This window comes from Haliotis rufescens, unplaced genomic scaffold (genome assembly GCF_023055435.1).
Source record: "Haliotis rufescens isolate VD_foot unplaced genomic scaffold, xgHalRufe1.0.p SCAF_23, whole genome shotgun sequence".
Taxonomy (NCBI): Eukaryota; Metazoa; Mollusca; class Gastropoda; order Lepetellida; family Haliotidae; genus Haliotis; species Haliotis rufescens.
In genome coordinates, this window is record NW_025963924.1 from 6595806 (window position 1) to 6621493 (window position 25688).

Consider the following 25688-nt stretch of genomic DNA (forward strand, 5'->3'; position numbering starts at 1 on the left):
ATAAGGGAAGTAGAAATCCACACGATATGAATTTTTATATTTTATTTGCAATGATTTAATTGATATATATGGATTCTACAAAACAGGCATACAAAAGAAATACAACCAAATTGCACACATAAGTTTATCATGTTTAGCCAACAATAAACAAATAAATAGTATTAAACTAGTAAACAATGACTCAACATCACATTGCAGAAACCCCCCCCCCAATACCATGTACATTGTACACAGAAAAAAAATATGGTCCAGGACATTGTTGAATCAGGCCTTACACTGAGCCATGTAGCACATTTTGGTGTCTCTTAGGGCATGTGACTTTGTTTGAAATAGGCCTCTGTTCAGTAAACTTGGGTACCAGGCAGGATGAGATGGTAATGTGACTGTTAAGCTTCTAGCGCCTGATAAGGCAGCTAAGGTTGTATACTCCCCAGGGAGCTGCGATTTCAACTCCAAGTATGGTTGTAGTCACCTATCTCAGCGGGGAGCTTTGACTGGTGGCAGCGATAGAATAAAAAGCTCTGCGAACGCGATATCGCTATGAGGAGCTTGACATACACAAGGGAAGTAACTCTAACACGCATCGTGTTTAGGGTATTCCAATGTTAGAACAGAACAATTGCCCACAATGATTCTTCATCCGTGTAACAAATACACAACTGGAAATTTAGTTCTGTAAATCAAACATATACAAACACATCTCGAGATGACACAGTGAACTGTTCACTTACAAAACTACACGCTCTTTGTTGCTTCTACTGAGGGAAAATTAGGCCACGCCTTCTTATTTTTTCCCCCTTTTTTTATTGAGTCTAATGAATGTCTTCGTGTAGATCTATCATTTTTTTGTTTTAAAAGTCATAATATTTGGGTTGTTCAATAAGCAGGATAATATAATGTGTATGCTGGTTAAAGTCTGGGATGTTTAATGTTTCTACAGTGAGTGAGAAAATATTACTTTAAGCTGTATCGCAGCTAATTGCGCTATATTTTGACAGTAACAAGCCCATGTATTTTGTGTCCAAAGTTGTGTTCTCCTGATAGTGGCCAGAGACTACACATATCATGGATTTGACATTTTAAAAGAAAGTTAACATGATTTCATAATTTCATAAGATGTTTGAAGTTGTATTTTTTCATATGCTTTTTCTCCTAATCAATCAAGCTATAGATGATGGGCAAATAAAGATAACTGTACACTGCTTTTTTTTAATCTATTTACAGATTGTGGGTTTTGGGGAATCAATAAAACACAAAATCCAAAAAGTGCTGTCTGAAACATTGGTATCCTTCATTCACATAAAGATGATATATCCCTAAAGACAAACAATGAATTAGTATGTTTCAGCCGAATCAAGCTTGTGGCCATCACCTTGTTCAAATGATATGTACAGCACACAGAAGGTTGTGCCTCAACCTATTAAAGAGTATATTAAAAAATACCCAATAGTTCATACAAACAGTTGAAACACATCAATTTGTGTCATGCTGGTTACTTTCTGAAAGGTTAGCAGCATTAATGATCATCTATGGCAGCAATAATCTTGGAAATGTCATATACAAATAAAAGTCAAACATATGTATCTGTAATATGTACCACTCAAAAATGGGTAAAGCCTGGCAAAAAGTTTGGATACATGCTCAAAGAAAATTCAAATTTTTTACATTTAATAAGTGAGTAAGAACAGTGTCTGAATCTACCCACCCCTCCCACCCATCTGAATCTACCCACCCCTCCAACCCATCTGAATCTACCCACCCCTCCAACCCATCTGAATCTACCCACCCCTCCAACCCATCTGAATCTACCCACCCCTCCCACCCATCTGAATCTACCCACCCCTCCCACCCATCTGAATCTACCCACCCCTCCAACCCATCTGAATCTACCCACCCCTCCCACCCATCTGAATCTACCCACCCCTCCCACCCATCTGAATCTACCCACCCTTGATACCTACTGGAATCTACCAGACTGAATCTACACATCCCCTACCCAAGCCTCCTACCCATCTGAATCTATCCCCCTTCCCATCTTAATCTACTCATCTCCTACCCATCTGAATCTACCCCACCCCCTACCATCTACCCACCTCCACTTACCCATCTGAGTCTGCCTTCCCCTTATACCCATCTGAATCTACCCACCCCTACCCATCTGAATCTACCCACCCCTCATACCCATTTGAATCCACCCCACCCCCACCTTTCCTCCTACCCATCCCTCCTATCCATTGGAGTCTGCCTATGCTAAAAATTCATAATTAATACACAACAAATAGGAAATATAAGTCTATTAAGAGAATTTGCATCTGAAGTAAATAATAGATTCCCCCTCATTGTTATTCTAGGTAAGGGAAGCTTAGCAACCACTAAGAGAAGTTGCCAGCACAATGGAATAACTTCAAGTTGCGTGTGCTTACTCACACAACCGTGTGACACAACCCCCACACATATATCACAATTCACTGAATGTTTTGGCATCATGTCATTCCATGACAGCTAGAACAGTTCATCATGGTCATTGCCAGACCTTCTTTCAACTCCAGCAAAGATACTCTGAAACCCTCTTGCAATTGGGTCTGTCACCTTCTTCAATGCATTCTTCATGGCTCGAAAGAATTTCTTGAACATTCCGCTGTTGGCGTTCTCCATCTGCTGCCGCATCTCCTGCCGCTGATGATGCTGTTGCTTCTTGAAGCTCTCCAAGGCCTCCCCCTGCCGTGTGATGAACTTTGACCTCATCCTCTCCCTCTCTCTCTCATGTTCCCTGTTGATCCTCTCCACGTCCTCTCGGAGAATACTGGCCTCCCTTCGGAGCCTGTCAGCCTCGTTCATCAACTTCTCATCATGTCTCTTCTGACTTCCACATGTACGCTGTGGGTCATGTGGCTCCTCATCTACAAATGAATACTGTGGCTCATTGGCAATGAAACTTTTCTTGACCGACTCTCTCTGTGTGCTATGGGATGAATCTGTATTGTAGAAACTTCCTGCCTGGGCCCCAAGGCTGACACCACTGACTCCAGCAGGGACAGACGCACCATCAGCTTTGAAGCTATCACCACCTGGTCGTCGCTCAGTCATACTTCCCTCGCTTCTCTGCTTCTCAACAGCAGGAGGTGCTTCTTCACTGATCGGCACAGCAGAGTCTTTCATCTGTTGTGATGCCTGTGCAGCAGGACCTAGACTCATCCTGGTGTTCTCCTCCACCGGCGACAGACTCTGGTTGCCGAAGACATGAACCCATTCCTCATCCTCCTCCCTGATGCCCAGCTCCGACAGCTTTCCCTTCATCGTCTCCAGCTTCCTCTCCCTCTCTTCCTCCTTCAGCCGGAGTTCTTCCTCTGCTTCTTCTCGCAGTTTCTCCATCTCCTTCATCATCTTCTCCCGACCGATCTTGATGTGCTTCTCCTCGTGCTCGGCAAAGATCCGCTCAGCTTCCTCGTACATCTCGTTGGTGTAATGGCCGCCACCGTTGGCCTTCACCATGGAGTCGACTGCCTGCAGCAGGTTCTGCACATCCTGAAGGGCAAGACACATGAGTGAGTGAGTGAGTGAGTGAGTGAGTGAGTGAGTGAGTGAGTGAGTGAGTGAGTGAGTGAGTGAGTGAGTGAGTGAGTGAGTGGAGTCTTTCACCCTTTGATCGGTATCACGGCATGTCAGCTTAATGTGAGCAATGGTGAGAGGAAAGCCTGAAGTATTACAGGTCACAGATGTTTACCACTTTGGTGATACCCACAAGCATGGGTATGGTGCTATGACAAACCTAGAAACATAAACGGGGTGAACCAGGATTTCGAACCCACGATCAGTGGTTTCGGGCGTCCCCAAGGGACACAACTCTTCACAGCAAATAACAGTGCCTTAGACGACTGTGCCCCCAACACACATATCAAGGCAAGCATTAAGTGACAAAGACTGAATTTCAGTAAATTAATCTAGGTGACAATCAGATCTTTATATTTCATTAAGGAAACTCAGGGATGCAATCTGGGTCAGTTCTGACATGAGTCCCCAAGTGAAGATCTGGGTTAGAATTAGTCTTCAGCAACCCACGCTTGTCGGAAGAGCCGACTAACGGGACCGGGTGGTCAGACTCTCTGACCCAACAGATGCATGTCATCGTATCCTAATTGTATAGATCGGTTCTCACGACGTCAAATTGGCGACTACGCTTCGAAACATATTTTGACAAATTCTCGATTACAAATTTGAAACCTGAACAAAAGAACATTCTGGAATGGCTAATAGACAGAGCTCCAGATAAGCTGCGTATCTGCGTGAAATACGCATCAGAAATGCAGAAATACACAGTAAAATATAATCCAAGCGTATCAAATACGCAACGAACATTACAGATACGCTACAAAAATAAAACTTGTGCGTATCATCAAAATATTGTGAAGTAACCCTGCGTATTCGATTAGCAAATCAGGAACTTATTTTGAAATTATAAAGGGGCATTCCGTCAACCTTGCCAAACTCCACGATTACAGTTACATCATGATCATTTGCCATCACACTTTCTTGTGGAAGTATCGTGGTATTTTTGAGTCCTATAAAGCTCTCGAACCCACACGACACCAGTTTGCAGGGAATAGATGAATAGTGTTTTTACATATTTAACTTAAATACCCACATGTGTAAAAACTAGTGGGTAACAGAAATTTGAATACGCAGGTAGAATTACTGATACCCAATGATTTTAAAATGCAAGGGTAAAATACCCACAACACCAAAAGCTTATCTGGAGCTCTGTAATAGATGGTCTAGATTGTAAGGATTCAGTCGTTAAACCCGTAACTATCATTTGGAATACCCCATGTTAAAGTTTACGAGATTGCATGATTAGAAATCACATTCCGACTGTCACTTTCATAATCTGGTAAGTGGCGCACTGATTGGTCGGATGAAAGGTCGTTCTGACGTGACCCGTAATGGGATCAGCCTGGTTCCCTGGGTATGCTGCGCTGGCGCTACACTGACCCAGGCAATGACTGCACAATGGCCGCCTCCACTAGACGAACAAACATGGCGGACACGCCATGTATTTACTATAGAAAAACTCTAGAACGGGTGGTTACATTTTTTTCTTAGCATTTTCATGAATGCTCTTGCAATGTATATGTCACAAAAATAACGTCCGTTGTTACTGTTAGTGAAGGAAAAAGTGGTCGGACGAAAGGTCGTGACCCCTTATGGGATGTCTTCAGATCTTTGTTAGCGAGAACTAAGATCTGATTTTAATGAGATTGGCTAGTAATTTTCATATACAAATCAGGCTAGCCGAGTACTGAAAGTGTGGTCTCATCATTGCAAAGGGCCAATCATCACGTGGTACAGTGTGTGAAGCCATTACTGGTGTTGGGATGAAGCTGGAAAAGTGCTGAGCGGGACGACTATTTGATATTCTATATGGGCTGGGGTTATCTTTACAAAAATATTTTGTTTCTGGAAATGCTTGAAAAGGTCATTTGTCCTCAGGTTTCCCCCTCCCCCCATTAACTTGTTCACAATGTGTTCTGGGCCTCCCCCAACAAGTAGTTCTTTCAGAGAAAAAAATATGTTTTGAAGCACTGCACTGACTTGAGTGACTCATAACAACATAAAAAAACAGTCATCGTACAATCTGCATTTGTTTATGATTTTCTGGTCAGGACAACAAATCCAGATGATATTTTGACAGGGTTGAAACATCTACAGTACAATACAGCCATGTGATTCTGAAACTTATTAGATAATTTTTCTGCTTAGTTTCTAAATCGACAACAGCAACGTCCGATAATACGAGTGAAGTGTCACGATTGGATAAATCCAACACAATAATTAGACTTCATACCAGTTGATAAACAAGACGCATAGCTAGTGTAAGGCTAAATAATGACACTTTCTTTTCTGGTTTCGAAGTAAATTTTGTCCTTGTGATGCTTTTTTGTAGATTGGCATATTTCATATGAATATAGGAAGAAATTGTGTTTTCATATTTTAGTTCAGGGTCTTTGGAAAAGAAACTAATAAATTCACTCAAACTAGCATAGTGTTGCTGCTGTCAATATTGTAATGTACCTTTTCCTTTTCCTGGTCTGTGCCCCTGTTGTCTATGCCCAGGTATCTGTGCTGGCAATTCTCCAACAGCTTCTTCAGATTCTCTGGTACATCGCGAACATACTCGTCCAAGCTGACACCATCGTGCTTCAGGTCGTCCATCCTTGTGAACAACACAATCAAATAACTCAGCATCTCCTTCCCGAAGATGTTCAGGAAGTGGTTTACTGTATCATTCTCCTCTTGGGTGAATCTGTCCAGTCGGATGACCAGGACGAAGGCGTGAGGTCCGGGCGAGGTCATCCCAATACACTTGACCACCTCTTGCGTGATGGCCTCGTTGGTCATGCCGGTATCGAACAGTCCCGGGGTGTCTATGATCTGCAACTCCCGACCGAAGCGGCTACCCCAGCCCAGCTGACACTTTCTGGTAATGGAGGCGCCGCTGGCGCTGGACTTGAATGTCTTACTTGACAGGATGTTGTTGCCGGTGGTGCTCTTGCCCACTCCCGTCTTCCCCAACAACACCATCCTCACCTCGTTGTCAAGGAAGGACCACTGGTTTTTTTCAGCTGCAAGACATGGAGAGAAGTCTGTGTTAGACAAAAAGTAAATTGTGCACTATAGTATATTTCAGGGGTTCCAATATCATTAAAGTCATACTCCTTAGGGATCCTGGGTTTAAATAGATCCCCAGTAACTTAGGCTGGTCATAAGAAGCGACTTAATGGATTGGGTGGTCAGGCTCTGTGACTTTTTGATTGCATGTCTTCGTACCCCGACAGCAAGGATCATAACTCACAAAATTATTTGGTCCAGATTCCATTATGTACAGACCACCATCACATAGCTGCAATATTGCTTAGCTGTATATATTCCAGCTAAATAACAGTGGCCTGTAAATAATAAAATCTGCACCTGACAATCCAATGATTGATATTGTGAGCAATGATCCACGCCATTGGAGTACGATCACCCTTTTTCAACCCAGACACAAAAACTGACCACTCAACCCGCAAGTTGCCTCTTTCGACAAGCATAGGTTGTTGGGGACCTATTCTAACCAGGATCCCTACGGGGTCCCTCAGTCGTACACACTTGTGGGTGTAGTTGTCATGTCACTCAGGAACAACAGGGAGTGAAATGTCCATAACATGGAACGGTCATTAGTATTCTTCATTCCAAACTGCCTGTTTACATTCAGTTTCGAGATATACCAATTGTTATGCTGCCTGAATACTTCACTTACTTGTACAGAGTGAGTGAGTGAGTGAGTGAGTGAGTGAGTGAGTGAGTGAGTGAGTGAGTGAGTATGGTTTTATGCTGCTTTTAGCAATATTCCAACAATACTGTAAATCTTGAAATTAATGCGTCTCCAAATTAATACAACTGCTGACCCCTAGCCAAAAATGCTACTCATCATCCATATGACTCCCCCCACCCCCATCTCATTGGAATTATACATATCCTTACCCTAACCCAGTCACCTTTGAATGACATTGTTATATACTTGTTACAGTTGATGCTCAATAAAATGTGTTTGTGTTTATATTCAATTTGGTATTTCCACTATCCAAAGTGTGCAGTGAGGCCGTCTTATTGTTGATAGTAATTTTGGAGACATAAATGCGTAGTTAATTAATGCGAGCAGAGACCACTCGCATTTTTCGCATTAAATTCAAGTTTGCGCTAATTTCAAGATTTACAGTATTACGGTAGGGGACACCAGAAATGGACTTCACATATTGTACCAATGTTGGGAATCGAACCCCGGTCTTAGGTGTGACGAGCAAATACTATAACCACATGGCTACCCCACCCCCCCTGAGAACACAAAAGCCTCTACATTGATCACAAAGTTCAAATGATGTCCTGTTGAGAGAGGTACCCAAACAGAATAAAACATCTGATTTTTATGAGATTGAAAGAATATCTAAGTCCCGAGGTTGACTTACTGACTTATTGTGATACCATATCAATCCTTTAAACATTAGAATTCTTGACTGATTGAAAGGCAATATTTTCTCCATCATGTTGTTTACTATTTAGATCAAACAATGAGAATCAAAGTAAAATTTAACACACTTAATCATTCTAATAGGCAGCATATCAGGCACTTTTCTCAAGAGCAAAATGCAGGAATATTTCCAGGATTTTAAACTAAGGGCCCCTGGCAGGCAAATTTGGGAAAAAAGAACATTTTGTTCAAAATTGGGATTTTCTTAATAAAAGTTCTTCTTTTCTTAAATTCAGAGGCATTTTAACATATATTTTGAGATTGCGTTCAAGACAATAATATAAAACTAAGTATTAAAACCTGATTCTATTTGTTGGAAAGCCATAAAATTAGTTATCAAAATTTTTTTGTCAGTGAAATCCCCAGCTGTGTTTGGACCACCTCTGTGGTGTAGTGGTAGAGTGTCTGCCCGGAGAGCGGAAGTTCCGGGGTTCTATCATACCAAAAGACGTTAAAAGATGGTACTTGTTGTTTCCCTGCCTGGCACTCTGGTTGGCTTTTAGTCAGTATACTGTGTCTGAGTGGGGTATTTATGTTAAACTGCAGCATGGTATCTCAGTGGGCTAGCACTATAAAATTGGCATTAGTCTGGACTAGTACAAACAAACACACAGTGTATGCACGTCACTCTGTAAGTGCAATAATCTTGGACGCAACAGTAACCTATTTCACCTCACCTCACCTCATCAGTAAGAATGAAGTGATTAAAACCAATGATCAATGATTCAATCATAATCAAAGATTCAATCATAACCAATGATTCAGTCACAACCAATGATTCAGTCACAACCAATGATTCAGTCACAACCAATGATTCAGTCACAACCAATTCCCATCACTCAACTCCACTGCTACAATATTTACCAGTTTCTGGTGATGGGAGACACATAGCAGCTTCAATCTCTTCTGGTTCTGACATGGGGGACTCGCTCCGTCCATTTGTACTATGCACCACCATGGGCGCCAGTGGTTCTGGGAGTCCTGGAACCGGTGCACCTGTCCCTTCCTGGCTTCCATTGATCAGCTGATCAGCCGGGGTACTGAATCCGGACTCATAAGATCCCATGGAGTCCATCAGCTGTCTGTCTGTCTGCTGCGTCTGGTCTGGAGGGATACCTGCCATTCCAGTACTGGTAGAAAGGCCTCCATTGGTAGAACCACCTTCTGTGGGTCTATCAAATATGGCTGTGCCTTCGGCTGGCGGTTGTCCTGGGTCTTCTGGTATAGCAGCTGAGTCAGGGGGTCTTTCCGTTCTGTCGACATGCATGTCTTCTCCTTGCTGCGTGTTGTCAAGGTGACGGAGCTCGGCGGCCTCCTTCGGGGCTTCGCACAATTCGCAGTTTGCCATCAGCTCATGGTTGATGAATGTACACCGCCCACACGTCCACTCTGGAAGGAGAGACAGGACTTGATGGATTAAAGCTTTTATGTTTGTAGAAAGTTTATGGTGAGTGAAAATGCAAAATGTGACAATACCTCTCCACATTAACCCGCCCGCCTGCCCGCCCGCCCGCCCGACTGCACGGAGGTTGGCAAAACTAATACACACTGAAATTAACAATTTAAGATTTGAACCCCACCAAACCACCACCACTGAAGGTGTAAGTTCAGACTTAAGACACCCCTACTGAATTTCACAATTCAATTCAACATTGGAACACCTCCCACTGTTTAAACTTTTCAGAGAGCGCATGTGAGAACTCAGCATTGCACATGCTACAGTGATAAAACACATAATACCTTCTTCAGCTTATGTACTGTCAAGTGACCCCCAAAGTTAATATTCCGGATGTAAAGGTTAGAATTCAAAATGTGAACACACATACCTCACTCACATACTGAATGTTAAAAACTAAATAATGTGAACCACATCGATTAAACCCCCTTGATCCAGCAGTGGGAGGAGATGGACAGCGTGGAAGAGTACGTGGTGAACATGTGGACACAGGGCCATGTGTCAGAGAACATTTCAATACAAAGGCTGACCACATTTGCCAAGAAGTTGTTTGGTTGATCAGGTTAGTGGGAGCGAATGCTTTAACCATGAAGGTACCCCACCACTCATTTCCAGAAAAACCTGCTCCTTATATTATAAATTACAAATGACTGTAGAAGGAAAGTTCACTCTCACTGATTACAGATACATGTTGGGTGATTAATATTTGTTTATACAATCTATTATATATGCAACAACTTGCCACATCTTTAAACAGATACAATTGTCTTCAAATGAAAAATAGCTTATGGTATTTCTTGTACAGAGATTAAATATGTTTTTTCAACCACTCTAATGGCTATCCTTTTGTCATATATTATCTTCATAAAATATGTTAATTCAAACCTGACAAACCTAGAAACATAATGGGGGCGAACCGGGATTCGAACCCACAACCATATAGGTTTCTGGCATGCCCAAGAGACGCAACTCTGCACAGCGAATTTTGGCGCCTTAGACGACTGGGCCACCCGTGGCCCCCATTTCAGCATTATATATTATATATTGTTTTTATATAATTCTGGACTGCCTGGTCCAGACTTGATTTTAACAGACCACCATCATTCTGGAATATTGTTGAATGTGGTGTCAACCAACAAACAAACAGAGCAATACAAAAAAATGCTAGTGATTGCTTACCAGACATTGTGTAAGTCTTAATGGGCCCGTCTTAATTCTTTTCAACAGTTGTCAGGTCCTTTCTGGGAACGGAAAATGAAAGTGATTCAAGTGAATTATAACTTTAATGAACTGTTCATGGCGACTGTACTGCCAACTGATATATTAACTGAGACACGTTCATGACAATGGTCACACAGATTGCATCAGAATGAATAAATCTAGAATCTCGACCAGTCATAGGCCAAGTATCTGACACTACAACGTAAATGACCTACGAGGATATATTACAAAATCTACTGCATGTATAAATAGAGCATTACGGCATGCAGAGTGTCTGAGCGTTATCACAACTTGTAATACGTCATGACATGCCCCGAACAAAACTCTTTAAACAATAATTTTTCGTTTGCATTAAAACCAAGTTTATACAATGATTGCTACTTTCTCGTGAACAAACGTTAGGGCCACAAACAAGAACACTTCCGCACAGACTCGACTAAGATGGCTGCAATCGGAAATGAAAGTAAACATCAACACGGCGGAAGGGCGAACTGACAGCGGCTTGTGCGTTACTCCTGTCGTTTATATCTGTTCGTAGTGGGATTTACTGTCGGCTTTAATCGACGTCCACGTTTATTATATTAAAATAAGACCAGTAACGAACTGTTCAACTCACCAGCGGTTGTGGCGTGTCCGTGTTTACGTGTTATGGTTGAAGTCGGCTCAAATGCTGACAATATGTCACATGCGCAGTGAGTAATACTGACGAAACTGGGGAATCCCCTTGCAAAGACCACGTGACCCTAGGAATGCAAGTTGGGTGGTTCCCGGCTCTCACTGCGCGTCGTCTATTTAGGTTAATAAGAGACGGAGCCAAGCCTTCGTCAGCATCTTGGGATGAAACCAAATTGTTGTAGAGTATGGCAATGCTATCTACATCTATGTTAGAACAGAGGCCATTATGACTTTTTGTGGCCGTTTTGACTATTGATTCTGACCGTTTTGACTTAACCTTTCTGACATGAGGATGTTTTGACCTGGTCCCCAAAATGATAAATATATGTTTTTTTTAATCTTATCTACCTGTAGTTGGAATTATGTAAGCGAAGTTTTAAGGGGACCTGTCATCCCGGCTGCTGATGTAACCCTGATTTCCTTCGGGATAATAAAGTGTTATCTTATCCGTTCTATTCAAAGGGAAGCTAGCTGAGCGACACCTATAGAGCAGGACAGATTACCGGGGATGGAAGGGGGACAAACTTAGCTGTTTCATGATTACAATATGAACATGCGTGTGAAGAAAACAATTAAAACCGCTTTTACAGTTTGACATCTATGGGAGAGTAATATGTACATATAACACCTTAATCCTTTGAATGATAAACAAAAGCAACGAGATCACGTGTAGATGTGTAGACCCGTGAAGATTCCGGGGTAGAATAAGTCTTCAGCAACCCATACTTGCCGTAAAAGGCGACTATGCTTGTCGTAAAAGGCGACTAACGGGATCGGGTGGTCAGGCTCGCTGACTTGGTTGATACATGTCATCGATCCCAATCGCGTGGATCGATGCTCATGATGTCAATCACGCGATTGTCTGGTCCAGACTCGATTATTTTACAGACCGCCGTCATATAGCTGGCATGGAATACTGCTGAGTGCGGCGTTAAACAACAAACAAACAAAGAAAGATGTATGTAATACTGACCGCGAGAACATGACACTGACTATATTTTGTATTATTAAGAGCGTGGGTCCAGACACGTCACTACAGCTTGCGTGAGTGAGTTGAGTTTAACGCCGCTTTGAACAGATTTCCTGTTATATCATGGCGTGTCAGCTTAATGCGGGAGGAAAGCCCAAAGTGATGCCGGTTTCAGACGTTTACCACTTTGGTGAAACCCACGAGCACGGATATGGTGCTGACAAACCTAAAAAACATAATCGGAGAGAACCGGGATTCGAACAATCATATATTTCTGGCGTGCCCAGGGACGCAAAACTGCAATGCACAGTGCCTTAGACGACCGAAGACACGGATTAGAAGTGATCTTCAGCAACTCATGCTTGCCGTAAGAGGCGACTAACGAGATAGGGTGGTCAGGCTCGCTGACTTGGTTGATGCATTTTATCGTATCCCAGGTGCGTAGATCGATGCTCGTACATGATGTCACTCACTGGATTATCTGGTCCAGACTCGATTATTTAATGACGGCCGTCATATAGCTAGAATGTTGCTGAGTGCTGCTTAAAACATAAACAAAAACAAACAAACAAACAAACAAACTCGAGTAATCATGTCATTATGTCACACACACACACACACACACACTGCTGTATTCATTATACTGTTTTAACTATGCAAATGTTAGAGATACAGGCATACTAACATATTGCTAATAAGGCGGAAATAGTGACCGGTGAACTGGAAATAATCCTATTGTGCGAGCTGACCCGAACGCGCGCATACCCCGTTGCTAGGCGACAAGGGTTGTTTCAAAATGGCGGACCCAGGCTGACAACATAGGCCATTCAAAGTGACGCTCGGCCCCGTGGAAAGAGACGGATAATACACATAATGCCCGTGAAGAAGAAAGGAAAGAAAAAGGGGAAGAAAGGAGGGAAGAAGGTGGAGACGCCGGCGGGCCCCGTGGACCCCCTCAAGCCGGACTATGTACCCCCGCCCCCGAAACCAGGCGAGAAGGTGAGTGGGGAGACGCTTATTAATAGAATAGACAAATCAATAGAGTTCACATCAAGTGAAGCGCGCGTGTCGGTTTCTTAGTGAAAATGTTGCTGAAATATTAAACTAACACAGCCTACGACAATATATGAGATGAATACCGTGAATTTTTAACTGCCAATCTTTATTGTATTGCGTTTGTCATCGCCCGCCGGTCCCAATTAAATTACCGTCCCCGTTAAAATTTGAAATATGTTTTTGTATCCATCCAATCGGCCACTTAAATATGTTCAGGGTCGGATCCAGGATTTAAAAAAAAGTTAATGTGTGTGGGGTTCCACTTCGGCCATTTATTCATTATGTTACGAAACAACCAAAACAACATGTTATCATGGAAGAAAATACGCATACAAAATGTCATCAGATGTAAGAAAGGGGCGTGGTCCCCCCTCCACACACACACACACACCCCTCTGGGTCCGACACTGTGTTTCATCCCATCCTGCAATATTTGTTGGAATTTCATGTTTCTTAAAAAAAATCCGCCCTGCTGGTATTGATTAGGATATGCAACGAAGGGAAGTAACTCTGGCTGTCGTATTTTCGGTACAAAAAGCCCAAGGTCTTTTCTCGTCTTTTAAGGAACAATTACACCTCTAATGTGGCAATCTACCAAACACACCGTGAACCCTTTTTTGCACAAGTCTAAAACAACGAACACCTTGTCAGTCGTGTACTCAACGAAATTCATTATATTCTTTTTCTATTGTTTAAAACTTTCTTCTGACCGTCCGTTCTTTGGGAAGCGGATCATGAGGATGATAAACATACCAACCGAAATACTACTCAAACAAACTAAGGACCATCCGAATCGGCACACAACCCAATCAATTAGATCAGCACACATTACATGTATACCATTTAGTTTGGAACTAAATTCTGTACAGCACTGTGTAATATACCACTTAAAATAAGTTCAGGACCACCCGATTTAACTATAGTAATATGAAGGAATCGGATGGTCCTTAACTTCTTTTGAATTGTATTTATAACACATCGTACAGGATGAATATGATTGTATTACTGACAACATACCACTTTTCAGCTGATCAAGCTGCTGACGTCACATCCGGTGGACGAAAAGGAGATTCATGGGATCAAGGTGTCGAGTCGAGTCCTCGAACAGCTGACATCACAGGAGGTCAGGGACCTCAGAGTCGTCTTTGAAATATTCGACGCCAGCAGCACCGGGTAAGGCCCAATTCACATCCTGATTCCATATGAGCGAGTTTGGTTTGAAGAGTATTCAAGTTATATCACGTTGTCAGCTTGTTAAAAAGCCCGACGAAAGACCGAAGTGATGCAGGTTTCAGACGTTTACCGCTTTGGTGAAACCCACGAGCACGGATCGGGTATGGTGCTGACAAACCTAGAAACATAATCAGGACAAATCTGGGATTCGAACCCATGATCCGCAACTCATGTCGCCGTATAAGTGCACTAATATCAAATGCGATCTTAACCCCATCTCACCACGCCTATTAGGAACCTTTGCCCACATGAAGATGAGCGTGTGATATAACTGAAACACTGACCAATGAGGCGAGACCCGTGAAGATTCCGGGGTAGAACAGGTCTTCAGCAACCCATACTTGCCGTAAACAGCGACTATGCTTGTCGTAAAAGGCGACTAATGGGATCGGGTGGTCAGGCTCGCTGACTTGGTTGATGCATGTCATCAATTACAATTGCGTGGATCGATGCTCATGATGTCAATCACGCGATTGTCTGGTCCAGACTCGATTATTTTACAGACCGCCGTCATATAGCTGGAATATTGCTGCGTGCGGCGTTAACCAACAAACAAACAAACCAATGAGGCGATCAGCCCGTATTCATGAACATTTATGATAGTGTTTCTGAGATATAATGCTACCACAGGGGGTTTAATCAACTATGTCAGTGTGGGTAACATAATAGTGTATATTCTTGCCATATATCAATTGGTGAGGAATACGCACTACCATATGATGACGTGGTTTTGTCTGTACAGGTTTATCGGCCCTCTAGAACTGAAGAAGGCTATGCGTGTCCTTGGATTCAAAATCTCGCGAGATGAGGCGAGGAGAATGATCATGGACGTCAGTCTGAAAGGAAGAGCGTGAGTTTTGTCACATGTGTCAAACATTCGTCACCACTCGCCCCTTTTCGTAACCTGCAAGAGGACTCGTCTCCCCCCCCCCCCCTCCCTCCATATCGATGAATGTCATGTGCGAAAATACTACAAACCAATCAGAATGCGCGCGTATGATTTCAAGTTCTTCGTCAATTTTACATGTCTTGCATTTAAAAATATACCCAAGGCACATTTAAATGTGCTTAATCAAACTGTATAAATCCGCACGTCCCGATGTGCTTTAAATTGCAACTGAAATATATATATAATATATGGGGAAATATATGTGAACCATGACGCAACGAGTTGACAATTCTTTTAGGTAAACCCGTTTGCGCTAAGACGGAACCCGGTCGCTATTCGGCTTGTCCCGGAATGACACGAGTTGGTCACGAATGATGTGTCATAGTAATTGCTAAATTCTAAGTCCTTCCGAGGGGCAGGTTGGGTAGGCTCGTCCATTAGTGCTGATTGTACAGGCCATCTATGGACGCCAGTAGTAGTATGGATAGAATAGTTCTTGGAAGACAAATAGTTTAATAGTTTTGGATTATTTAAACTTGTGGAAATGTTGGAATACAGTGCTTGTTCATCGCCATTACTGAGGTAACCGGATCTGTGTGCTGCTCCCTATAAACGGCTCTGACTGTCTCTGGTACCGAGTGTGAGTGAGTATGGTTTTACGCCGCAATATTCCAGCAATATCCCATGTCGGGAATCGAACCCGGGTCTTCGGCGTGACGAGCGAACGCTTTAACCACTAGGCTACCCGACCGCCCGCCCGCCCCCTCCCGCTCGCTGGTAGCAACAAGTCAATATCAAAATGGTTTATAGGGAGCAGCACGGAGATATGGTCACCCCAGCTGCTTTGCGTGTCATGTATACAATATTGTATCTTGTATTGACAATGTGTGCTGGGTATCCAGGAAGATTGACTTCAACGAGTTCCTGGAGACAGTGATAGACCGGCAGGGAGACAACCGAGATGTGTATGAGGAAATACTGAAGGGCTTCAACATGTTCGACACAGGCGAGTAGTCGATATATACGGTTATGCCTCGTTTGTATGGATTGTACAGCGATGTCATATCTCCCGACACGGGCTTTCCATACATCTGTTTTCACGTAATCTGTGTTGTATTATTTGCGTAAGAGAAAACTGCCCGACGTTGACGTGAGGTTTCAAATACAGATTTGCCCAGGGAAGTTGATCGGTGATGCGCACGTAATATCATACATTATGCCTTAGGGTGGTATTTTGGTATTTGATATATGTTGCAACAACCGTGATAAATGAAATGATTTGATTTAAGGCGTGTTTTGTTAGTAAAATACATTTTGCATACATTCATCGCACAGTTGCTAGTTCATGTTTACATAAAAAAATAGTTAGGATACCATTCACATTTGTAAAGCATACAATAGTTTGGGATGGGGATGTGGGGCTGGGATCAGCATTTTTAAGAAATGCCTTTTTAAAATAAATAAAAATAATAAGACTTCCGGTATGGCGCTCGAATCGTAAAGACGTGCGACTGGCGCTCTCGTGGTAATCCACTTCAATCTTTACACAAGCATGGCGGGGAGACGAAATACAAACAAACAGAACAACAAATCTACCACCAGCAGTACTGCTACACATAAAATCAGCTCGTATTTACGCCCGGAGCAGACAGATGAGGAGGAAAGCTCTGACGTTATTCTGCCCTTACATTCACCTTCGTCCTCCCCGCCTGCTGACGTTGCACCCAGCGACTTGAAAACGTTCCTTCGCGAGGAATTGGACAAACAGACCAGTCAGATATGTTCCAAGATCGACTCTGTTAAAGAAGAAGTGGCTGACTTGTTCAAACGGGTATCTTCAGTGGAGTCGTCGGTGGAATTTATGTCGAAATCTATCGACGACCTTGGTGACAAAATGGCGTCGTCAGAACAACGCCTCCGCGACGAAATCGACAAGCTAAGAGAAAAGCTACTGATCTCAGAGATGTATTCCCGTAAATCCAACTTACTTATCTACGGTGTACCTAATACAGTCACAGATGTTGACAAGGCCTGTAGAAACATTTTCAAGGATAAATTACACCTGGATTCACATGCGGTGGACAACATGTTGTTTGTGAATATTCACAGACTCCCTCGATTCACACCGAACGAAGAACCTAATCCTATCATCATTAAATTCGTCCGCATGGAGGACAGAGATCTCATTTTGAAGACTACCTATTCCGTGGGGAGGGAATTGGCGAAAGACCGGCTCAGTGTTCGTACAGACCTGCCTGTCGACTTAAAAAAACTTCGTGGCCGCCTGGTACGAAAAGCCGCTGAATTACGTAAACAACAACTACATGCAAAGGTTCGCGAAAAGGGGATCGTTGTTACCCTGTATTACAGAAAGGATGCCAGGGACGCATGGAAAACTCTCAAAGAGGACGAGGAACCAAGAATCTAACCTGGCTAAAGTCAATGTATGTGATGATGAGTGACCCATTTTCTCGATCAATGTTTTATTTGTTTCTTTTAAAAACAAATCTAGTGTAAACTTTATTTGAGTGCAGATCAACATGTTAGGGTTTCTTGATCTCGCTCTCGGACATGTGAAGATCCACTGTCATGTTGTTTCACAGTGTTACCGGAGACGCTTCTTGAACTTTTTACATTGGTATTTCGCATATCACATGACCAAGGTGTGTACGTCTGTCACGTGACCATTCAAAATGGCGGCCCACAGGACTCATGGAGAGGACGATATTCTTATATTTCTTTCATGGATAAGGTGTGAAAAATAAAATAAGATAGCCGCTTTTTGGGAGGTGAGCTTAAAATAACGAATACACTGTAGAATTACTGATGATGAGTGACCCATTCTCTCGGTCAATTTTTATTTTGTTTGTTATAAATCACAAATGTAGTGTTAACTTTATTTTAGTGCACATCATCATGTTCGGGTTTGTTGATCTCGCTCTTGGACATGTGAAGATCCATTGTCACGTTGTTTCGTTATGAAAAAAAAAAAAAAACAACAACGAAAAAAACCAACAAAAAACTGGAGATATCAATTAAAAAACAAACTAGTATACTGTAGAATTACTGTATGAGATAATAATGATAAGACTTATTTGCATAATATCAGATATAAGTCTTATATGCATTGCATCATTAGTTCATCAGTTAAACTTTTGATCAATAGAGAACTTGTAAGTGTGTAAAACTCGTAAATTACATATCGGACAGTGTGTTGGTTTGGTTATTTTCTACTTTTCTCTATATTACTATGTTAGTGCCTATACTCGCTGTATGCCACAGCCTAATTTAGTTTATAGTGTAATGGGTCAATTGAATATTGCATGAGGAAATATTCAACCAAATCACTAGTAACTGTGAATTTGGGATGTTAGCTTCACAGTGGACAGTATTTAGTTGTGTAATGGTTTGACACTTGTGTGCTTCTTACTTATCATTATGACAGCTATTTTTGTTCCTGGTCTTTTCTGTTATATGCCACTGATACTTTTGGGTGAAGATTTTACCCCTTTTTTCTGGTGGTAGCCACATGGTGCCAGTTTGTATCATACGATGCTTTACTTGAAGTTTGTAGAAGCAAGTGTGAGTTTGATTTCAGTCATTTATGGTTTTAAAGCTTTTTCTTCAGATAGTTGTGAAAGTGTATGTATGTGTAGAAAGTGTGTAAATTCAATCTTTCATATGGCCTCTGTGTATGTGAACAAATCTTTTATTGACAATGGCTAACTTAGGTTTTACCTGCTGCTCTATGAACTGTAGAGGACTGCAAGATAATGCCAAGAGAAAAGATGTTTTTAACTTTTTACGATCTAAAGCATACTCATTTTATCTACTACAGGATACACATTTTACAAAAGAACAAGAACCAATTATAAGATCACAGTGGGGATTTGATTGCATCTTCAATTCCAAAAACAGCCAGTCCAGGGGTGTTGCGATTTTGTTTAACAAAAATGTGGACTATAAGATTCATAGGACTTACATGGATGACAATGGTAACTTACTTATATTAGATATAACTATTAGTGATCAACGGGTAACACTTGTGAATATTTATGGTCCCAATTTAGACTCACCAGAATTCTATGAGCAGGTTAAAGAGCAAGCTCGTGTCATGGGAAATGAGGATTATATTTTAGCTGCAGATTGGAATCTTGTTTTGAATGAGTCACTAGATGTTCATAATTACCAGAATATCAATAATCCTCGTGCTCGTGAAAAAATATTAAAATTAATTGGTGATTTTGATTTGGTAGATGTGTGGAGAGATTTCAATCCAGAAATCAAAAGGTTTACTTGGCGTAAAAAGTCACCCTTAAAACAAGCAAGATTAGATTTCTTCCTCATCTCAGAAAGACTCTATTCTTTTGCCACACAGGCAAAAATCACTGCAGGTTATAGAACTGATCATTCAATCATTGATCTGAGTATTTCATTTCAAACTTGTCCAAAGCGTAATACATACTGGAAATTTAATACTTCTTTGTTGAAAGATAAGTATTACATAGATCTAGTAAAAGAAACTATTTTAAAGGTTAAATCGCAGTATATTAAAATGTATGGTGATGCTCGAAATATTAATGATATACCTAATCATGAAATTCAGTTTAATATAAATGATCAATTATTCTTTGAAGTCCTGCTTCTGGAAATCAGAGGAAAAACAGTTTCTTATTCTTCCTTCAAGAAAAAAAAAAATATTGAAAAAGAACAAAACCTGATTCAACAGATCGAAATTCTTGAAACTTCTAGTGTTATTAATTTTGATGACTTGGAAGATAAAAGAAAAGAATTGGAGGAAATTAGGAAACACAAGATGGCTGGAATTGCCATAAGATCTAGAACTAAGTGGATTATGGATGGTGAAAGAGTCAGCAGCTATTTCTGTAACCTTGAGAACAGGAATTTTGTCAGCAAGTCTATGACTCATTTAGAGTTAAACAATGGCACCACATTGCTAAATTCAAGTGACATTATTGCTGAAGCTGCCAATTTCTATGAGACTTTATACAGTAGCAAAGAACACATGGTGCAAGATTGTGATTTGAATACCCTGTTGGACAGAGATTCTGTCCCCTTTTTAAATAAAAGTGATGTGGACGAGATGGAAGATCTATTAACTCTTGATGAGCTGGCAAAAGCTTTGAAAAATATGCAAAATAACAAAAGCCCAGGCTCAGATGGCTTTCCCACTGAATTTTATAAATTCTTCTGGAAAGATATTGGACAATTTTTATTGCGATCATTGAATTGTGGTTTAATATCTGGTGAACTCTCTGTTACCCAGAAACAAGGGGTTATTGTCTGTATTCCAAAGGGGGACAAGCCTAAACGCTTCATAACTAACTGGAGGCCCATATCACTATTGAATGTTTCATATAAGCTGGCATCTTCATGCATAGCAAATAGAATCAAGTCAAGATTGCCATTTATCATTAATGAAGATCAGACTGGCTTTATGACAGGTCGCTACATTGGTGACAATATTCGCTTAATCTATGATGCCATCTCATGTACAGAAAAATCAAACATTCCTGGTATGCTTCTTCTTATAGACTTTGAGAAGGCATTTGATTCCATTGCTTGGTCATTTATAGATAAATCTTTATCCTTTTGGGGATTTGGTGAAAATTTAAGGAAATATATATCGGTATTTTACAATGATATAAAAAGCTGTATGTCCATCAATGGTCAGTTGTCATCTTGGTTTAATATCAGACGCGGTTGCCGACAGGGTGACCCATTGTCACCGTATATATTTATTCTCTGTGCAGAAATACTAGCCAATATGATCCGCTCTAATAGAGATGTCAAAGGTATCCTGGTGGACGGTAGTGAGTATCTTCTTAGTCAGTATGCTGATGATATGGAAATATTACTTGATGGTAGTCAGTCCTCCTTTGTATCATGTATTAACTCTCTTGATTGTTTTGCCAAAATATCTGGTCTTAAGATTAACTATAATAAAACTCAAGTTATCTGGCTTGGCTCGAAGAGAGGTTGTAAGGAAAAGTTCAAAGATGATTTGCCTGTTGGTTGGAATCCAGAAGAGTTTAGAATTCTAGGAGTCAAATTTTGCACAAATCTGAAAAAAATGGTTCAGTTGAACTTTAAAGACAAATTATTTGAGTTAAAACAGATTATGAATAGGTGGATGAAACGGATAGTTACACCAATTGGTAGGGTGGCAATCATTAAATCCTTGTTGATTTCAAAACTCAATTATCTATTGTTATCACTGCCTGATCCCCCAAATGATTTTCTTGTTACTTTAAATGCTATGCTTTTTAAATTTCTTTGGAGTGATAAACGAGACAAAGTAAAGAGGATTAAAGTTTGTCAACCTGTTAAGCAAGGGGGCTTAGGTATGGTGAATATCTTTTCATATGTAACATCTCTTAAGGCCACATGGATAAGGAGACTTGTGTCCTCAGGTGATCCAAAATGGAAGCACCTATTTAAATCTACATATCCTTATTTGTGTAAACTTGGTGAGTTTGGTGTGACGTTTTTTGAAAGAAAATTATCTTTGATAAGTAATGAGTTTTGGAAAAGTTGTTTTCAGTCATTTATAGTGCTTGATAAGAAAATCAAGCCAGAATCTTTCAGTAGTTTTTTAACTGAACCAATTTTTTATAACCCTAATATTAAAATTAACAGGAAATCATTTTTCTTGAAATGCTGGTTTGAGAAGGGCATCTCCCAAATTATAGACTTGGTCAAGGCCAATAAGGAGTTTCTGTCATATGAGGAATTTAATGATATGTATGGTATTTGTTCATCCTATTTGGAGTTTTATGGTGTTGTTAGCAGCGTTAAACAATACCTTGGAGCTCTAAATTTAGTTAGAGTTCCAACAGATTCTGTGGAGGATCAGCGCTGTGTGGTAAAAACTATTTGTAGTTCCAAGTCCGGTTCAAAACATATTTATTTTTCATTGGTTTCTACAGAAGTAAAAACTAAAGGGCAGGAAAAGTGGGAATTACAATTTGAAAACTTAAATTGGAACAATATTTATAATAAAATTTTCAGTACAACACAGGATGTCAAACTGCGATGGTTTCAATACAAAATTACCCACAGAATTCTCACCACTAATACTTTTCTGTATTTACTCAATTATGCTCAGAATGATTTGTGCTCCTTCTGTCACAATGAAAAGGAAACAATTACTCACTTGTTTTGGGAATGTGATGTAATAAAACAATTTTGGGATGAAGTGTCATTGTGGATCGACCAGTGCTTTCATGTTTATAATATGACATTTTGTGCAGAATTGATACTTTTTGGAGTTAAAGAGAACATAAAAACAGATAAAGTGTTTGATTTACTTTTACTAATTGCAAAATACTATATTTATAGATGCAAATTCCAAAATACAAAACCTTATTTTCATGTTTATAAAAAGGAAGCTTTTTCACGATACAACATTGAAAAAGATATTGCTTTCAAGACAGGTAATCAACATAAATTCTATGGTGCTTGGATGCTGTATCATCAACTTTTCGAAAATGAGGAGCAGCTTTCAATTTAATTTTAGTTTTGTACTTAAGATTTTAATGTTTGAGACCATGTACTTTCCTAAACTGCAATATGATATATAAACAAGAGTGAATGTGTGAGTGAGAAGTATGTTATTTTCTGTATAAAAAAAACAACAAAGTAAGATGTACTGATAAGTTGTGCTTTATGTCATGGGCTTTCTGCTACCCTGGGCGGAAGCCCATTTATGTAACAGGTGTGTCTTTCTAAAAACAATAAAAAAAAAAAAAAAAAAAAAAAAAAAAAAAAAAAAATAATAAACTTTATCATATAATGGGTAGGTTTCTCGGCAGGATAAAGCCAACGGATAAAAACGATATCCGTTGGGGTCATATGCGGATAGAGATGCAAATATCAAAGGTCAAGTAGGGACTACTTTCACTGTTTATAAACAAACATGGCGTCGCCCTCGTCATTCGGGGATCGAGTCAGAATTAACCATCAGCAATCTAGATAAACTACAGGGATAATTGCTATCATTATTAAGGACAGTCTTATATACTGAAAATCAATGTCTAACTGTGACGTAGATAAGGCATTTTATAAGTTTTGGCAACTTTGGAGATATAAATTTCGAAACAATTTTGCGAGGGCACGAGGCCTAGCCAAGCGGGATTATTAGCCATATCTGTGCTTGTAGACCTCTGCGGCTTGAAACCTTCTCCACAAATTAAAATAGTTGGATTTGGCCGAAATGTATGTGAATTATTACCTTGTTGCGTTTTGTCGCTGTGTGTACATCTGACTACACTTCGTAACGTTATGACAGGACGGACCGACTGTCAACAAGGTCTGACCGTGGCCGTGACGTCTCAGAGACAGGGTTAGAGTAGCTTCCCTTTGACAAAGGGCAGTTACTCCAGCCAACAGACCGATGGATTGCCGCAAAAGGCCATTAAAAACAATTGTTGTTTTGCGTTTATGTTGCTTCGCCACTGTATAAGAAACAGATTTCAGTTGGAATTATATTGGCTACTGTCACTGTCCGACTGACACGTCACTTACCCTCTGACGTAATAGATATTAATGCGCGCATTGCAGGAAAACTCACAATGTTTCATTTATGTTTGTGAGAGAGGGAAAGCGATTTTCAAGCACAGAATTAAAGAATGACATTATATGATAAAGAGGTTATCACGCTTGTGTGTTTGGGGATGGTAAATATCCTGTATTAGGAATAAACACTATGTATTTAGCTCGCCAAGGCTCGCTAAATACAATGTTTATTCCTAATGCAGGATATTTACCATCCCCAAACACACTCGCGTGATAACCTCTATGTATTTTTTAATACTTGTCTGCAAGACAACCTTTTTCGCCTACAATGCGAGGCATCTGTAATTAATATTTTCAGTAAAACGGGTTTAAAGAATCCCGACCTTCGACCCCCCACCCCTTTGAAATCAAATAGTTGCTCCCTAATTTCACGTGTCCCCACTCTGTGTTACAGATGGGTCGGGTGCTATCTCCCAGGACAATCTGCGGCAGGCGTGTCGAGACGTGGGCATCAAGTTCACCCAGAAGGAGCTGCAGGAGATGATCGAGGAGGCCGACGTCAATGGAGACGGCGTCATAGACAAAGAAGAGTTTATCAGGATCATGCTCCAGACCAACCTTTTCTGACCTTGACCTCATGACCTTACATGACCCCGATGACCATAATGTGTATCTCGACCCCAAAACTGGTGTATCGCCTGTGATTCAAGAACACACCTGACCTGTGTATCACATTACCTCCCATATGACCTTGACCCTGCAGATCATCTGCGTATCATGACCTCACAGATGCCCCATGTATCTCCAAGGTTGAAACCAGATGTACAAATGTCTCCAGCAGCGCGAAGCAGAGTGTAGTCTCGAACAGTGCAGGGAGCTTAGTACGCCAGCGGTTGTTAGGAGCACGACTGGATACAAGCTCCTCTACAGCGCCGACATTGTCACTCTACCTCACTAACATGGTGTCGAGGTACGAGCGCCTGCTGATGACACTGGCAGGAGTTGAGTTTTGTATGCGTATGTTGGGAGGTTGGAGTTTATGAAGACAAGGCCCTAGTTGCACAAAGCGATCTTAGCTCAAAGAGTATCACTGATCTAAAAGTATGTTGTGGGATGGGACTGACAGTAGGCATAGTGTTAAGATCGTTTAGTGGAACGGGTCTCTTGAAGAGTTGCCTCCTTTCACGTCTAAGTCAAGAGATATTTGACTTTAGAAGATCCTCAGCCTTAATAGTCGATGATCTTCCAGTTCATGCAATATTACTTTTCACTTGCTATTGTCGTGTGTATATCCAACATTTCCATGCTATGTGAATAAACATTGGCCCATATTCACTCTACCTGACTTTTTTAAAGCATTGTATTTGTATTCTTTAAGTACTTAAATATTTTACAACTTTTCATCTACTCGAGGCAAGCTTGTAAACTGACTATTAAAGTCCAGTTTCCGCCCTTGCCGAACTAGGCTGGAATTATGAAGTCATGTTTGCCTGGACTAACGAGTCTATGCATAATCCCAACAGAATCGCCAGACGAAATCAACATCCGGTCCGTAACAGATATTTTCCAAATCTGTTCATGTTTT

At 40.9% G+C, this 25688-nt stretch overlaps 2 protein-coding genes across 2 annotated transcripts; one reads left to right on the top strand and one right to left on the bottom strand.

Annotated features, from left to right (window-relative positions):
- Positions 1-1926: 1926 nt before the first annotated feature.
- On the bottom strand, positions 1927-11501 carry LOC124146548. Its single transcript, XM_046516881.2, has 5 exons — positions 11359-11501; positions 10701-10762; positions 8930-9454; positions 6070-6620; positions 1927-3525 (listed from the first exon to the last, which is right to left on the bottom strand). The coding sequence occupies exons 2-5, from the start codon at positions 10705-10707 to the stop codon at positions 2503-2505; spliced, it is 2106 nt and encodes a 701-aa protein (XP_046372837.2). The 5' UTR covers positions 10708-10762; positions 11359-11501; the 3' UTR covers positions 1927-2502.
- Positions 11502-13119: 1618 nt separating this feature from the next.
- LOC124146546 (caltractin-like) lies at positions 13120-25443 on the top strand. Its single transcript, XM_046516880.2, has 5 exons — positions 13120-13386; positions 14471-14616; positions 15419-15526; positions 16468-16571; positions 24558-25443. The coding sequence occupies exons 1-5, from the start codon at positions 13261-13263 to the stop codon at positions 24728-24730; spliced, it is 657 nt and encodes a 218-aa protein (XP_046372836.1). The 5' UTR covers positions 13120-13260; the 3' UTR covers positions 24731-25443.
- Positions 25444-25688: the final 245 nt, after the last annotated feature.